Below are 17,739 nucleotides of genomic sequence, written 5' to 3' on the forward strand. Positions count from 1 at the left end.
CAAATCCAAAGGTTTCCAAGAGGGAAGCTGCACCTCTTGGGGCTATACAATGGAATAAGATCATTGGAAAGAAGAACTAGTGTTTGTATCTTGATTTTTATAACAAAGATTCATGTTTCTCTAACTGGAGGAATGGAGATGGTGATGTGACTACATATTGCAATGACAAAATAGGCAGGGTGAAGAAAAGAGGGTTGGGTACTGAAAGAAAGACCACACACTTGTGAATTTTAATTTCATTTCCAGGCTAACCTACTTTTTATTTAATGCAAATTACAGTACCAGTTAACTATTTCCAAACCAAGTCACATAGAACGAAATGTATTTACAAGGGAATGGGGAAGGGGAAAAAAAACATTGAGCATACTTTTCACAAAAAAGTTTATATTTAAAATGAAAAAAAAAATCAGTCACAGAGGCATTCAAGTAGTAATAATGTTATACAGATTTTGCTTTTCCTTTATATCAAGACAGATTTGCACAAGTGTTTGCAATAGTTTGTATACAACCCACAGTCCTTTATATATATATATATATATATATAATAAATTTTGTTTTTTAGATTTGTTTTTAAGATGGAAGTGGTCACGCTAATTGGTATGTGTACAGGCCCAAGTGATCCATCGGCAACACATTAGAAATGCAAATTTTACAGGCAAGCACATTTTCATACATCTATCTGTATCTGCCTGTAGACAGATATATAAGAAAAAAAACTTAAAAATTAACACAAGGAAGTCTACTTTGTCAAGCTAACCCCTTATGTACTGGTTGTCATTTTGCTTTTATTGCAGAGGTGCAAAACGGAGCAACAAACTTGAACAAAAGTCATAACCCTTGAGAAAATAATCCAAACCCCAGGGATTACTTTCAAAGCCTCTCAAACGTAGAACTTAGTCTGGGACTCTACTGTGCTTCTAGTTGTCTCTCTCATTTTCAGTGGCTCAGGATTCTACCCGAAAAGACAGATTTTCTTGTAAAGCACGCTTAGTTTATTCTTCTATATAGGGAGAAAGTGTTCGGCTCTGTGATTAGAGGATCACTAACATGAACAAGAGGAGTCAGATACCATCTTGATTTAAAATAAAGAAAAATCCCCAGACCCCTGGGGATCTGGCATTGGCCAAACTTCCTTTGGAAGATTCCAAAGTTAAATCCTTTAAAAAGGCAAGGGAAAAAAAAAATGAAATGCCAGTGTCTTTATATCCACAGGGATAGAGAATACAATAGTCCTCTCAGAAACCTTTGCATTGGTGCAGACAAGATGACTGGTTAGGCAGGCTTTGTTAAAACACAAACCAAGAATATGTGTCTAAAAATTAGGAGGACTTAAAAAAATGACAGAACATGTCACTGGAAAGAAGGTGCAGTCTTCTGCCTTGCTGGAATGAACACATGATGTTTCAAAAATAGCAACCTTTGGTTTGGTAAAGTTTTTCTCTTCTACTCAAGACATCTTATATGGAGTACTTGGAGGCAAAACAAATCATCTTGACTTTTTTTTCAAAAAAAGGCCTTCATGATGGGCACACAGTAAGAATTACACTGATTTTTAAAAAAAGAAATTAAAAAATAATGACATTTCATTGAATGGGGTGGAGGTGGTGGGAGGGAGGGAGGGGCTGAAACCACAGTCCTCTACGGGCCCGGCACGCTCCGGGCAGTAACCGCACTAGAGCATTTTAGACCACTGACGTATCAAAACCTGATACTATTACAAAATTCTGATTTATAAAAACCAGTTCTCTCTCTCTCTCTCATTTGGGAGGGAAATAGCTGAGGAGGAGAGAGAGAGCATGGAAGGTTCCCGCAATCTGCTGTTTGTAAGACCCACGGGTTAGAGTTTGGGGAAGAGACGAGTAAAATCTAATCTATTCGCTATCCTTCAGCTCTAGGGCTCCCTGGCACTACTCTAAGTCCCTGGATGAACTAAGTGTGAAATGGAACCGGTCACTGCTACTGATGAGGAAACAAACGTTCAGAATCAGAACAAAGGCAGGGCTTGAATGAAACGAGATTGTGAACGTGGTTCCCCCTTTCCGCTTCTGAGCATGGCATCACTGAAACTTAACTGTGGAAGGGGCAGAGACACTGTGTTGGGAGTGAGCTATTATCTCAAGGGGAAACGGGGGGGGGACAGGGAGACATGGATAGAGGAAGCAATTAAAATTTAAAAATGAAAAACAAAAACAAAAAAAACAAACACATGGCAGTGAAGGCACTCCAAACTATATAGATACACTATACATTGCTAGAGTTATTGTTACAATAATACAGGCCGGTACCTACTGTACAGAGTTAAAACTATATGGCTTTAAAAAGCTCGTCTACATTTTGTCTGATTATTAAACAGAATCACTGCCCTGAACAGTAACTTTTTGCTCATTAATAACAGTTCCTGGGTCCACATATTTACATACAAAACAATAAAACTTAAATTTAAAAACATTGAAAGAAAATATAATGTACAAGCTTGAATTTGGTGAGGAGCTTTTTATTATTATTATTATTATTATTATTTACAAAAAGATATTCAGAGACCTGGATCTCACTTGTATAAAAGAGTTCTGTGATCCTGACATGATCTTTGAGAAAGAAAAACCACGCACCTCAGCCCTCACACACAAATAAGAGAAAAGCATTTGACTTTTCTCTCTTCTCTTACTCCATTTATACGGGGCAAGGGGGGAGTGTTTCCTAAAACAAGCACAGATTTTTATGGACTCCAGCAAGTATACTAAGTCCGGAGTAGCGTCTGTGTCCAAATGTTTGGCTGGGCTGTTTGGTCTGAAAGCAGTTCTATTTCTCTGTCACAGACCTGCTGTTCAATTTCTTTATAAATCCTTCTTGAAAATGGTCTATCAAAGCCATTCCCTTTAGGAATTATGCTGCCAAATACTTTGATTCAGACTGCATTCAAATCTTGATGAGCTCTCAGAAGCTTGCTATGAAAAGTAAAGTTCAATTTGTTCGATTTGGTTTGAGTGAGTGTGTGTCCTTTCTCATGAACTCTGACATAATCAGAGGTTTGAGAAACCCCTTTTGTGGCCTAAGAGCTTAGCTAAACAGTGAGTGAAACGAAGATGGCTCACAGTTGCCTTTCTGGTATTGGTTCACTTCAGCAGGCAGTAGGACTCTTTGAGAGTCACACACACTTGGTTAAGAAGCAGGACAGGGTGCTGGGACCTGCATGAGGGCTGCCAAGAGACTCACTTCCAAATCACCTGGAGGGCAAGACCCCTAACATGACCTAAGGTGGCAATGAGGAGGGGCGAAGGTTACACACAATCTAGGGCTCAGCTCTGCAGCCCTACGGCTATCAGCTAACTGTGGAAGGCGTGCGGGGAGGGAGCGGGCAGGAGGGACAGGTGGCCATCACTCAAGTGATCTTTAAATGTAAAGTAGAACTGATTGTGCCTTAAAGATTCATAGGTCAAGTAATGGCCCAGAAGCACCAAGGTGACTAAGGTTCATTTTAGAGTATATAAGGCCCACATAGATGTCAACCTTAAAAGTATAAAACAAAGTTGTTGTGAAATCTATTTACTCACTGCAAACATAATCCTTTAATCCTCCTTGCTTTCCAAGGAATATTGCTTTTTCTTCAAAAACAGAGACTGATTCTTACACCATTCACTGACACACAAAGAAAACAAACAAAAACTCTTAACTGGGTGTGGGGGAAACATTCTTCTTCTTAAGCTTCAACCAGTTGATTTTGATACTGTGGACAAAAAAACAAAAAAGGCAGTATTGAATCTATGTATATATAACATATATACACATATTTATATAATCAGCTTTCCTATAAAGTCAGCAGGTACGAGTGACTGTTTATATCATGTTGACGTGTCGTTTTTAAGATTCCTACCATCTAAAATCATAGTGGCCTATCTGACATGCATCAATAAATAAAATTTAAAAAGCATGAGGTTAAAAAAAAGCTGAAATTAAATACAAATTCTAGATTTGGATTTAAAATTAGAACTACGTGCAGAATGCGGCAATTTCTGCAAGCTCGATTTGCAATTAAAAAATATGAAAAATAAACCAGTAGACTGTTACAGTTCACATTATTTAACTATAATGTCCTCTCAAGTGAATCTTTGCAAGGGAAGCAACTTTAGAAAACAATCTGGACAACTTCATCCACAGTGGTGAGATGTGCCCCTGGCCTGTCCCTTTCCTCCAGGTCCGTCGGCTTTTGACCTCTGCAGCCAGAGTGGCCAGCTCAACACCTTTTTCAGTCTTCTCCTAGGTCATCAGTTCAAAACTACTGAGATCTGCACGGAACCTTTGGTCAGGCAGAGACCCACCCGTGGAGCGCGTGTGCTCCTCCTCTGGCAGCCTCCTACTGAGTTTCTTCACCACTAGCACTAATTCAGAGCAAAACAAAACCTTAACAAATCAATGAAGAATCTTCCCCTTATAGTTTCAAATTTTATTGACCTCCCTGGGTTACAAATGATACACATTTCCTTTTTTGTCTGCCACACCTGCCACCAACATGACAAAGGCAAGTCTTCAAACACCCGAGGATATGGATTAATTTTACAAGTGACATTTAAGTCCCCACTGAGTTACATCTGCTAAGCTCCCAACCAATTTCAAGCTGTGCACTATACCAAAGTCTTACACTTGACTTTAGAAGAAAACAAAGTTCAAAAAAACTTGAGCACAGAACAACGTTTTCTTATTTTGTGGAAGGGGCATGAGGCAGGAGTCCTGTTTTTAAAGTATACAACAGCAGACTTTTGATAAAAAAAGATTGTCGTGGGAGAGATTGTGTGTTCTAGTGCTCCGCTTTCCCCCTCCCCACAACCCCTCCCACCCCCTGGATCTCCCTCAAAGTGAGAATACAATGAAATTGGTTTGTATTTATAGATATTTTACAAGGTTAAATAAGAACAATAATAATAATAATAAAAAAAATTGAACACTAAAATGAACAGGGTTTTTTTTTTTCTCTTTTTAATTTTCTTTCCAAACGTGACCAGTGTTGCTGAGTGACACTCAAGTAACTGGTGGTTTCTCCTGTGCAGCTGGCTGCTCGGGACTTGTTCAGGTGGAGTTGGAAGCTGATGCAGAAGCGGCGTTATTGGTCTGTCCACGGTCTCCAGCATTAGCATCTGCAAATCGAAAGTCCCAAGAGAGATCATGAGCAATGCTTTAACACCCCAAAGAGAAAAGTACACTGCCTTAACTGCAGACTGTGAGCTGTGTGGTCTTCCAAGTTATACCTGGAATTGTTTTAAGTATGGCCAATACTATGAAATCTGAATTTCTTTCTGCTTAGAGCTAAGACCATGCCTTAGTCTGGTCTTGGTGCAGGGAAGATAGTGTCTTTGAGTAAATTACAGACTCGGAGCCAGACATCATTTCTGTCAAAGCTCTTGCTATAGCTGGGCTTAGCTGTGCATGAATACTCAGCTGGAGTCTAACTCACTTGAAAATAAATGAACAATGCACAGCTGGGAAACCTTGCTGAAAATTCTGAGCCATGTTACAATGTGCCATCTGCTTAAGCAGGTGAAATGGGTGGAGGCAGTGAAAGCAATATGGGTCAGTGTTGACAGGCAGAAGCACTAGGCATAAATCAAAACTCAGTTGCTTGCTTTCTAAGTACAGTCCCTCTTCATTATTCACAGAAATGGAAGACAATCAGCAAAAAAGAAATAACCACTGTACTACCAATTTGCTTATTCAATTCAATAAAGCATCTTGTGGTCAAATATCTTGGCAGTGACCTTATTTTGCCAAGCCCTTTGGAAATACGTATAACTTTATAACCAACTTTAACCCCCCTCCCTTTTAAGTTCATTATTTTTTCACAGCATCCATTAATGTTTAAGCGGGCATTTAATTGTGTCCAGATTGGCTCTCCATCTCAGGTAGGCAGACTGCTGCAGTGGCTAGTCAAATTGCATCCCTGTCATCCCAGTCATCACACATGACTGGGAATATACTGCTAGGCAAATTTTCCCCCAAACGCTTCACACTAAGCCCTGAGCAAGAAGAGACGTGGTTTGACTGGGATGGGCAACTTCCAAGAGCCATCTCCCTAGAAGTCACACAACCCTTGGCCATCAAGGCTGGTGACACCAAAAACCAGACTGAAGCTCTCCTATGTCCTATGATGAGTAAACAATGTCATTGCTGAATGCAACATGTGATCCTTGGATCTTTCTACTTAAATTTTTTCATTAGAGAGAGAAACAAAAGACCCCAAAGACACACAGGAATTCTTTAACAAGGATTAGCTATTCAGTTTATCATTTCAATGGCCACTCTATAAAAATTATACTTCTTTTCTAGATTCCTGATTTTCCTGCTCTCAAAACAATTTGTCCTTGCACACATTTAACTCAGACTCTGAGGAAGAAATGTTTATATCTCTTAATTTGAATGGTTATGGTTAAGTCATTTAATTTCCTTCAAAACATTTAAAGCTGTTTCTAATCCTGTTTTCATGCAAATAAGTGCAGATATTATGGCATCAGGGTCCCTAGTGAGGTTCATATTGTCCATGGCATGGAGTCACATTCACTCATTGGTATGGCATGTGGACAGGTGGCAGGAGAGAGTAGATGACATAGAATCTATTCTCCAAAGGCAGGTAAGCAGCCTTTTCCAATAATCAGTAAGTATCTGTGTCTAACGCTTCATTCACGACCCCTGGTCTTTCTCAGATAGGCTCAGTTTAGCAGGAGTTTTACTCTCAACAATCATCCAAATTCTGTGCATCAATAATCACCTAACATCAGTTTCTGTCCAGGCCACAGGTTCCTGTAAACCTTTCTTGGGAAAAAATACTCATTTTCCTAATTTAGGCACAGGGTGCATTAAAAACAACAATCCAGAGAAAGCCTGAAAGGCCCCAGAGCTATTTCAGAGTTATAATGTTGCTCACAAATCCAAGCTCATTGTAGCATTTCCTATGCTTTGGATGACACTCAGCACCTTCCATGATCATCAACAGCACTTTTCTCTCATTTTCAGTATGTGAAGACAACAGGTAAAACTGCCACATTCTGGTCTTCCCCAGGACTTAAGAGAGTGACCAATCATCAGGAATTGATCTCTTGACCACAACATCAGCACATATACCAGCACTGTTAGCAGCTCTGGCCATGGCAGCCATCAGCTACATCAGCAACACCCACCAGAGCTCCGCTACATGGCCACCCAGCCCATGATGTTAATTTGCTCTTTGGCAAAATCCTATTGAGCTATTAATCTGGAGACATTCTTTCACTGGCTATTACCTGTGAGCTTATGACATTCCTCAAACTAGTCTCTCCTTCTTTGGATAAATTCAAGGCAGCCTGTATGACCATAATAAAAAGCACAAGCCTTTTAAGCGGACATATAGCCAGAAATGAATTCACCTTCTGAACAATAAAATTTGAAAAGGTACTCTTACTCCTCAGGTTTGTAATTTAATGAGCTCATATTTTTTCTCTGAATTATTTCCAAATCACTTGATGAGTAAAATTTTAACAGCTAATTATTCTGATTACAAATATCCTTAATACCAAAAGTCACAATGCTGTATTCGTTCATCAAAAAAAAAACCCCACCAAACCTTTGCCAAGTGCAATGAACTCCACTTAAAATCAAATTATACATGTCCTTGCTAAGAAAAACAGAGAGTTCTCTGTTTTTCAGAGGGAGACATAGCACAGGGCGGAGAAAAGCAAAACAAAAGACCGTGATGTTCTGTAAACTCAATGGGCGTCCAGACCGCCCAGCCTAGCAGCTGCACAGAGCTCCAGTTCATCAGTTCTTGGTACGTGCTTATTTTGCTCCCACTTTCAATTCTGTAAATTACTTTACATAACTGAATTAATATGAGACTTCTATACTAAAAGTGTTCGTTAATTTAAAATTCTGATAAATTTTCACTGGATTGGATGTTTACTGTAATTTCTCTAACTTTTCTTCTCAAACATTTAAACAGTAACTATTTAAAAACAGCAAAGCTCATTTTGATTCTCCTGCATTCCCTCCCGTTACATTCATATTGGTAAAAGTGGTGCTCCCTGGCACCAGGGTTTAAAGGACAGGCTCACATCTTTTGATTATAAAGCATCCAATCCAACTATGAATAATCAGACCGTACAGTCTCAAGTTTTTAGTCTTGAGATGCTCCTCTGAAATTCACAGAGATTCTTAAATCTAATCCAATTCCACAAAGCTTTACTGAGTATGAGACCTAGTTGTACAACTTAATAGCTGTGTGATTTTGGAACAAGTTATTTAACCTCTCTAACACTCAATTCCTTATCTGTAAAATGGTGATAATACCACCTGCCTATGAAGTGCTTGGCATAGTACTTGGATTATACTAATTGTTCAATAAATGGAAAGGTAAAAGGAGACCCTTAAAAATACATAAATTTATTGTTTAGTGTGACTACAATACCCACCATCACCACCACAATAAACATGAGTGGCAGCAGTTGTTAACATCTGAGTGCTTACCAATGTGCCAAACATCACACTAAGTACACTGCAAGCATGTCATTCAGCTCCCACAGTAACCCCAAGAAATAGGCACAATTATTGCCCCCATTCTGCAAATGGGAAAATGGAGACACAAAGAGCTTAAGTAATGTGCCCAAGGTCGTAGAGCTAACAAGTGGGAGAGCTGAGCACAGAGGGAGCAGAGAAAAGGAATGACGACTTTTACGGGCAGTAGGGGATAGAAGAAAAGATTTCCCAGCAAAGGAAGAAACGAGCTTAAGGGGACTTTCATTCAGACCTAACCCCTACATAATTCACTGTGATTTCTACAAGCCTATTTTTATTATCTAAAAGGGTTACTACATTAAAACAGACCAGTGAACCTATGATAAGAAAAGTACATTTAGTTATTTTATTTTCTAATTTTCAAACAGTCTGTTGGGGTATACAGAGATGCAAGTGATTTCGAAACAACCATACAGCTGATATTTCACTGACTTCCACACTCCTAAAAACTAATGCCCATTTACCACCCTCTGATGCTGCTGCAGAACAAACTGGGGATGGACTTGAGGGGGAATGGACAGAATACTCAGCTTGGGAGAAGAAGGTAGAAGACCATTCTTATACACGTGGCAGTCACCTTCCAAGACGGTGCCAAAGGGTCATGCCTCTTGGTCTCCATGCTCTAATGTAGTCCCCTCCCCCAGTGAATAGGGTTGACCTGTATAACCAACAGAATATTGCAGAAATAATGGTGATTTCCAAGGTTAGGACATAAAAGACACTATGGCTTCTACCCACCTTGTCCTCCCCTTCTTGGATTACTTCGTCTAGGGAAAGCCAGCTGCCACAATGTGAGACACTCCCGTAGTACAACGGAGAGGTACACATGGTGAGGAACTGAGACCTCCTGCATACAGCCAGCACAGATTCACTAACCATGTGAATGAGCCATCCTAGAGGTAGATCTTTCAACACAGGCAAGACTTCAGATGTCTACAGCCCTGGCTGACATTTTGACTACAACCTCATGAGAGACCCTGACCTAGAACCCGATCCAGCTAGGCTGCTTACGAATTCCTGACACACAGAAACGGTGAGATAATAAATGTTTACTCTTGTTTTAAGCTGCTAAATTTTGGGATATCTTGATGTGTTGAAATAGATAACTAAAACACACATATATGTCAAAGAACTTAAATGCCAGTGAGGGTTTATGCTCACAAGCCCATGAGAGCACCACTAACTAACTCCCTCTACAAAATTTGGTATGCTCCTAATACACTACACAAGACAAGGAAGACTGCATGGATGATCAATTGCTTTTTCCCTAGTTTTGAGAAGAGTCTATGGTTCTATGGTTTTTGTACTAGATACGGCAAAGGGAATGTGTGCATGTATTTAACTGAAACCAATTTTATTCTGTGTAACTTCAGAGGTAAAAATGACAAGTTGGGCAATCCCATAGTGAAGGCTAGAGTGATGCTCTAAGGCATCAAGTTCCCAAAAGAGTCCATGAGGCTGTGATTTTTGTCCTAAATTTTTATGTGCAAAATTTCATAAACGATACACATATATTTTTCTAGGGGAGGATCCATAGCTCTTTTCCCAGATTCTCAGAGATCTGTAAGAGTCGCTAGATAACTGAGTCACGGATTTGATGGGCAGCTGTCTCAATATTGAGGAAACTGCCCCACCTAGTTGCTCAGGTCACAAACCTAAAGTTCTCAACCTTGGTTCTTCCCTTTTCCTCCCCCACAGATCTAATGTATCAGCAAGTATCCTGTCCATTCTCCCTCCAAATGAGTCTGATCAAATGTGCAAATGTGAACAGGAAGGAGAGTGAATATACGGTCCCACATTTATAAACTGCTGCCAAAGGTTTAAATAAAAAGATAATAGAAAATAAGGAAACCAGGTGGGAAGAACGGACAGAGAATAAACGTAGGAGCTGGGGTTCCAAAGGCCCTGCCACCATGAATCGGTATTCCAGAAATATGGGTCTATAAAAGTTAAAGGTTTCTAACTGACACAAGTGTTTTCTGTTTGGCCCAGCAGTAATGATGGAAATGTTCTATCTGCACTTTCTAATACGGTGGCTACATAGCTATTTATGGTTATTTAAATTTAATTGAAATTAAATGAAAATAAAAATTTAGTTCCTTATTTAGCCTAAACGTTTCAAGTTCTCAAAAGCTACAAAATTATATTTTAAATATTTTTATTATTGGCATATTAATAAAAGAGCATATTTCAGATATATCAAATCCTTTTTGTGTTTTATATGTACTTTCTAAGTATATTTTGGAACTTGAAGTATATTTTTATTTCCTTATTTCTTTTATGATGCTCTCCCAAGCACATTTTATATGTTTCTATTCACCAGCTATCCTCTTTCTATCATAGTTAGAAATGTCTCATGACAGGCCAACTCCTCTAAAATATAAAATTTTGGCAGCCTGGGATATATTATTTCTATCTTGTAGCTAACTGAGGATATTGTGATTCAAGCTGTTCCAAGTGGAAATGCCCCTACTATACAAATGTGTCTTGGATATTAGTACTGTTAACTGACACATGAACAAATAAGACCATGACTCACAGAGAATCAAAAGCGCACCCTAAGCTGCTATTTAAATTGAAACCATAATCTACACTCATGAAACCCAAGGATCACCTGTAAGGAGAGGGACTTAATTTTCATTTTCCTCTTTATAATGTCTACTATGATTTTGACAATTTTGCATGTGTAATAATGCGGGAGAGGGAAGGGGAAATGAAACCCTCCTCAGCAGAGCATCATCACCTTTCCTTTCCAATTATTTCAAGGTAAAGGTGTGGTATAAGACACTAGGTGGCTTCAGTCATTGCAAAATTAGAACTGAAATTCAGACTCCAGTGAGCCAACCAATCCACCAGCAAACCTGGAGGGCTTGTCAATTAGACTGTTTATATTTGATCTGCCAGCAGCAGAGAAATCTTAGCTTTTCCAAACTCAGGGGCAGAGCCCATTTTAATTAAGAAGATTGGGTTTTGAGGGTAGGGAACTGAAGGTCATGGGGATACAGGAAACATTTTCATCTTTTAAGTTAAAAGACCTAATTTAGGAACAAGGAATAAGAAAAGACAAATGAATATAAGCAAGTGACTTCAGGCAAGGAACTGAGAAATATTTGAAGAACACATGGAAGAAGGTCTGATAGGACATTCACCAATTTAATCAAGAAGATCTGACATTACTTTTGGAGGAGGGGGAAAAAACCCAGGTAAAAATTTTGACTTAAAAGGAGAGAACATGTTTTGCATAAAAAGAAACAGTTTCCTGGAAGTGATACTTAGCACTACTCTGATGAAAATGACTAAGAACGTTTGACTCTAGGTATCTGTGTACAAGCTCGCCAAGTCAACTTGAAACCCTAACATGGGGGAGATACAACCTCATTGGTGTCAGTAATTTGTCAAACTGGCATAGGTGGATGGAAGTCTATTCTTCAAACACAGAGCCAAAAGGAGGAAATGGGTATAACACTGTCCCTAAAAAAGACACCCACGTTCTTTGGCTACCAAGTTGGTAATGCCTAAAGATACACATGTGTGCACAGGTGTGCTACACCTCTCCCCACCCCAATCTGGACTGGTCAGTGTTAAGAAACTGGAGAAAGAGAAAAATGTGTGCCCTGACAGTAGGCAGTGTGAAGGGACAAGCTTTCTGGAAGGCTATTTGACAATATGGATAAAAAACTTAAAAATTCTTCATATCTTTTGACTTGGCAATTCTACTTCTAAAAACTGAGACACAACCCAAATGTCCAAGAACAAGGAATCAGTTAAATAAATTATGGTACAGACTTAGAATACTACATAGTCATATAGCCTCATCCCCCAAATAGTATAAGCCCCTTAAAAAAAAAGCATGTCTCTCTGTCTATTCATATATAGACTAAAATATAAAATAATGTCACTTTTGTTTATCTTTGAGAGAGAGAATATGGGAGATTTTTATTTTTTAAAATAACTATATATCATGTTTTTAATAAGGAAAAATCTCCCCCCGCCCCCCTTTTTGAGGAAGATTAGCCCTGAGCTAACTGCTGCCAATCCTCCTCTTTTTGCTGAGGAAGACTGGCCCTGAGCTAACATCCATGCCCACCTTCCTCTACTTTATATGTGGGACGCCTACCACAGCATGGCTTGCCAAGCGGTGCCATGTCCGCACCCGGGATCTGAACCAGCGAACACTGGGCCGCCGAGAAGCGAAACGTGTGCACTTAACCGCGGCGCCACCAGGCCGGCCCCCCACACCCTTTTTTTTTTAAAGCTGTATACTTTTATGAAATTCCACATACATTTGGGTTCAGACAAAGAGAAAACAGGGTTAGGAAAAGGAACACTTGAGGGCATACAACTAGACAGGAGATGGATACAGCTTTCCCACTGCACTCTGTAAAAGTGGCAGAGCAGGCAAAGGATCATAGCACTTGGGGAGGGGATGAAGGGATGGTAACTGTCATTTTGGCAAAGTAAGCATTTGATACATTAACTTAATTTATTTAACATTTCCTCTCTCAAAATTAGTAGAAACAAATAAACAACGGGAGACATTATTCTGGGTTTAATTCTGCCCAAATACAAAGAATTGGCTGGTGATGCAGAGGATGACAAGAATTCTGGGGTAAACATAACTGCTGGCCCTGGCTAAATCTGAACCATGACTTTAGCAAAATGGATTTCAAAAAGTTCAGAGAACAAATAGGTATGGTTTTGTGGCTAGAGTCTTCAAAGGGGCTAATAATTGACAAGAAATAGAAAATTATAAAAAATAAAATTCTGACCAAGTAATTGCAAGTCATCTCAATGCAAAGTAAAGGGAGAAAAACCAAGGAAATCAACTAAAAGGGTTTTCTCTGATGAGCTCATAATTTAAAAAATATATAACTTCTGGAAGAAGGGTACATATCTAAGGAAGAATGGAAAGTAACAATGTGAACTTGTAAGACTAGGCCAGATTTGGTTTAAATTCGGTAACAGCAAAAGGTTTTCAAAGCAAGATCAAGAAAAGTTAAGCCCCCTGATCAGGTAAAAAGACAGAGAAGACAGACCTTGTCCAACTCCTATCATGATTCCCTTTTCTGTTAGAAGGGTTTTCAACCTGGAAAGGATATAACAAAAATCCTAATAAACAACATGCAGCCCAAGGAAGGTGAGGGCAATCTACACATTTTAAATGTCTTTAAACCCAGAATCTATAGTCCAACAAACAAATATTAAAAACAGATTACAGAAATTCACATATTACAATTATTTAGGCACTAGTAATTTCCCTAATTCTTAAAAAAAATTTAATTTCCATCTTTGATAGAACTACTTTTTTGATGGAAAAAACCTGAAAGTTTTCTTGGCAACAGCAAAGCATTTTACAACATTTTTTATAACATTATTATATAAATGACTATTGCAAGGTTGGTCTGCAGCTAAGCAAACAAGAGGGGTAACCAATCACTCAGAATAATCACTCAGAATCGCCACCAGAATAATCTCTAGTCCCATTCAACTTATTTTAACAGTAATCTTAGTAAAGGCAAAAAAATGTCTAGTAGGCCCTGCCTTGTCCTGTTTGATATATTTTATTAGTTGCTTGTATAAAAGCAAAAAACTGATGTGTTTATGAAATGTGCAGATGATACACAATTGTATAGAAAACCTAATATATCTTGACATTTTAGAACATATTCAAGATTATGATTTAAAATCCTCATTAGTATGGAGTGCTTGCTGGCCATCATTACAATTTGGATGGTTTTGTGTGCTAGGGCTTGGGTTGGTTCTATACAATCCCAGAGGAGGATCAGTGAATAGAAGAAGGTATAGGAAAACAAATTTCAGGGTGAAAAAAGGATAAGCCTTCTAAGAGAGTGATACAAAGATGAAACGTGCTCATTCTTCCAAGAATGAGCTTCCAGTTACTGAATATACATAAGCATGGGAGAGATGACCAGTTCTCAATAGATAATAAGAAAGGTGAACTGAAATCAGTGGTTTTCAAATTTGTTTTAATAGCAGAACTATTGCACTGAAAGAAATCTTACCTAGAAGAGTGATATACAAAACAGATGAAGAGAGAAAACTGCTTTAGTTGAAATTCCCTTACCACATCTCACACTAACTCATCTGGCATTGGACCAGATGATCTCTAAAGTGGTTGATATTTGCCTAATAAAACTACAACTTCTCAAGATTTATTACTTGAGATGGTCTAGATGAATGGTCTCCCAAATGAAGTGAATGAGAGGATCTGTTGGGAATGTGGAGAAAAATCAAAATTTATATATATAAAAATCAAAATGAGAAATTATACTTTATGGACGGAGAGTAGTTCATGTAATTTTCAAGAGTTTTTCCTATCTATCAGAGCCATGATCAGCTATAATGCTCCCAGATACTGAGGTATTTTAAAAACAATTTAAAAAGAATGTGAAAGTTTTTGGGGAAAAAAAAATCAACATCCCTATCCACTAATTTAAAACAACTGTTTTACTTCTTGTATATTTCAATCTAGTCCCTATCGACATGGAAACATACATTTTGGTACAATTACCAACATGGTAAGATTTTTAGATTTTCTCCACATAAGATGAAGAGTTCCACAAATGTCTAGCTTCATTATAATTCTTTTTTTATGGTTACATAAAAATGGAGATTCCATAATGTATTGAAAGAATTTCCTAGTGTTGATCATTCAGATCAGACTGGCTCTCCTTTTTATTATATAATTATTCCTATTCATATCTCTGTACATGGTAGCTTTTTTCTTCTATTACATGCGTCTCGAAGTTAAGATTCCTAACGTGGGATTAGTGAAGTAAAATGTATGAACTCTGATGGCTGTTGTTAAACACAGGAATGCTTTCAGCAGGGCTTAATCAGTTCACCTGCAGTCACCACCTGAACCGTGAACACAATACTAGCTAAGCACTCTGTACACTTTCTATCTCCCTGCTCACAACTCTGTGCTGTGGGTATTTACTATTCCTGTCTTAAGGATAAGAGAACTGAAGCTAAGAGAACAAGGGGGCATGTATATTTTAAGGTCTTATTAAAGAATATAACTGCCAAATTCTTATTTAAAATAGAGATATACACACACATATATTTATTTAGATAGAGATAGCCTTTAATGTCATACAGTCAATCCGTTCACCTAGATCAGCATTTCCTGAAGAATGTTTTATGATACACTTGGCTCGCACTACTTTAGCCCCAAAGAAAACTGTTTTCATTTAACTATACCACGGTGTTACGCCTTTGGCTTATACTGAGGGGCACTCAAAGTATCCATATATAACTCACTATTACAATTATTGTTGGGATGGTGACAAGAACTTCATTTACTTTATCTCTGATGTATTAAATCTAAGGTCCTCAGGAAGAAATATTTCTCAAACAGCAGGGCCAGATACACTTTGCTTCTAGGCCACCAGTGTGCTTTTTATCTAACGAACAATGGGAAGTTCTACCAGTAACATTTCTTTATTTACTTTAGCCACTAGGAAGCTCAGAGCAATATCTGAAACTCTCTTTGGTAACTATTAAGATACTCAAGGCACAAACTTCTCTAAACTAATTTTAGCCTTCAGCCTACTATTTCTCTATTAAATCTTGTATACCCTGATTTACTTCAACTTTGAAGTAAACTCTCAGGATCAAAGTCCAATGCCAGTTTCCATATTTATTTTGAAATCTGATTTCAATAGCTATCAGAATATACATACAGCAATGAAATATTTTTTGGTAATGCTGTAACCTGTATCAAAGTAACATAAAAATCAGCCAGTACACCTGAGCTCTAAGCCGGGAGACCATGTGGACATCTTATTTTTTTTTTTGATAGACAAGATCTAGTCACATTCTGATCTAAATCTTAGTTAAATGTATTTGCATAGTAGTTTTAGCCCTTTGAAATGATTAAATTATACCAATCTATACTTTATACTTTTTGAAAATTTGCCTTTCCAGTGTACTAATATAATTCACATTCAGGATGATGGAACTGAAGTGAATTATCTTCAGTAACCTTACATTTGTACAGACTGCTTTCTGCTATAAACATTTCATTTGACATGTTAATCAAGAAATTATATGGAAAGTATGACAACTAAGGTGAGATAATTTAACACTATAATGAGATACACCTTACATATAAAGTATTTATGGGGTCCTTTTGTTTTGTGCTTTTTGGAAATAAAGCAACTTTTTATTCACATTTATTCATTTGGCTGTGCTATGCTTTGATACTTGGAAGGTATTAAATGTTCACATGCATCAAATGAAACAAAATGGAGGTAATCATGTCTTTTTTAAAAAACAGAATTATGTTTTTATAGAATAGACTTCCGTGTTCTCACCTGAGGCTGCTGTGGCATTTGTAGGGGTTGAAGCAGTTGCTTGAATCCGAGCATGAGGAGGAATAAGGATGGTGGCTAGAGGTGGATTACTTGACAGTTCTAGAGGAAAGGTAAGACAAATATATTAGAGCCCACTTTTAACTTTGTATGTGAAACTACTTTATTGGTAATAATAAACATAAGATACTCCATTAAAACACTGGTTTAACAGCAAAAAAAAAGACATGTTAAATCCATATCTGAAACTAAATCCATGAGCTAGTAATCAACTCACAGAGAAAGCCCACAGAAATGTGATACATATAAGGCACTATCTGCTAAAATTAGAATACGTCTGAGAACTAAGGATATCTTGGGGAAAAGCGTTGGCCAAAGTTTGAGAATAAGCATACTAATGAGATACATTTCCATCTTTCTTTTTTTTGAGGACGATTAGCCTTGAGCTAACATCTGCCGCCAATCCTCCTCTTTTTGCTGAGGAAGATTGGTCCTGAGCTAACATCTGTGCTTATCTTCCTCCACTTTATATATGAGACATCTGCCACAGCATGGTTTGCTAAGCAGTGTATAGATCCGCACCCTGGGATCCAAACCAGCGAATCCTGGGCCACCAAAGCAGAATGTGTGAACTTAACTGCTGCGCCACCGGGCTGGCCCTTATTTCCATCTTTCATTAATGTAAATCCACTAGGTTTTCCCATACTACTCTGACAATATTTGATTACATGAATTGAGGGTGATGGTGTCATAGAAAAGAAAATATGACTGTAGTCTGTGTGCCTCTCTATGTGTATGTATGCACAGACCAACCTACCCAATTGCTCATGAGCCAATGGCAGACAAAATCTATCCAAATACTAGTGGAAAC

The 17,739-nt window shown here is 38.1% G+C and overlaps 1 protein-coding gene across 4 annotated transcripts in view; it reads right to left on the minus strand.

Annotated features, from left to right (window-relative positions):
* Positions 1 to 316: 316 nt before the first annotated feature.
* GSK3B (glycogen synthase kinase 3 beta) overlaps positions 317 to 17,739 on the minus strand; it is a 205,978-nt gene continuing 188,555 nt past the window's right edge. For 2 of the 4 annotated variants that reach the window (XM_046659775.1, XM_046659773.1), the window contains 2 exons: positions 16,872 to 16,970; positions 317 to 5,129 (listed from right to left, as the gene is read on the minus strand). In XM_046659775.1, coding sequence (XP_046515731.1) covers positions 5,062 to 5,129; positions 16,872 to 16,970 — 167 coding nt within the window. In that variant the 3' untranslated portion in view covers positions 317 to 5,061. Of the gene's footprint in view, positions 5,130 to 9,109; positions 9,191 to 13,568; positions 13,619 to 16,871; positions 16,971 to 17,739 lie in introns of all 4 variants that reach the window. The other 2 variants (XM_046659774.1, XM_046659777.1) reach the window with 2 other exon arrangements.

Source organism: Equus quagga, chromosome 4 (genome assembly GCF_021613505.1).
Source record: "Equus quagga isolate Etosha38 chromosome 4, UCLA_HA_Equagga_1.0, whole genome shotgun sequence".
Lineage (NCBI taxonomy): Eukaryota > Metazoa > Chordata > Mammalia > Perissodactyla > Equidae > Equus > Equus quagga.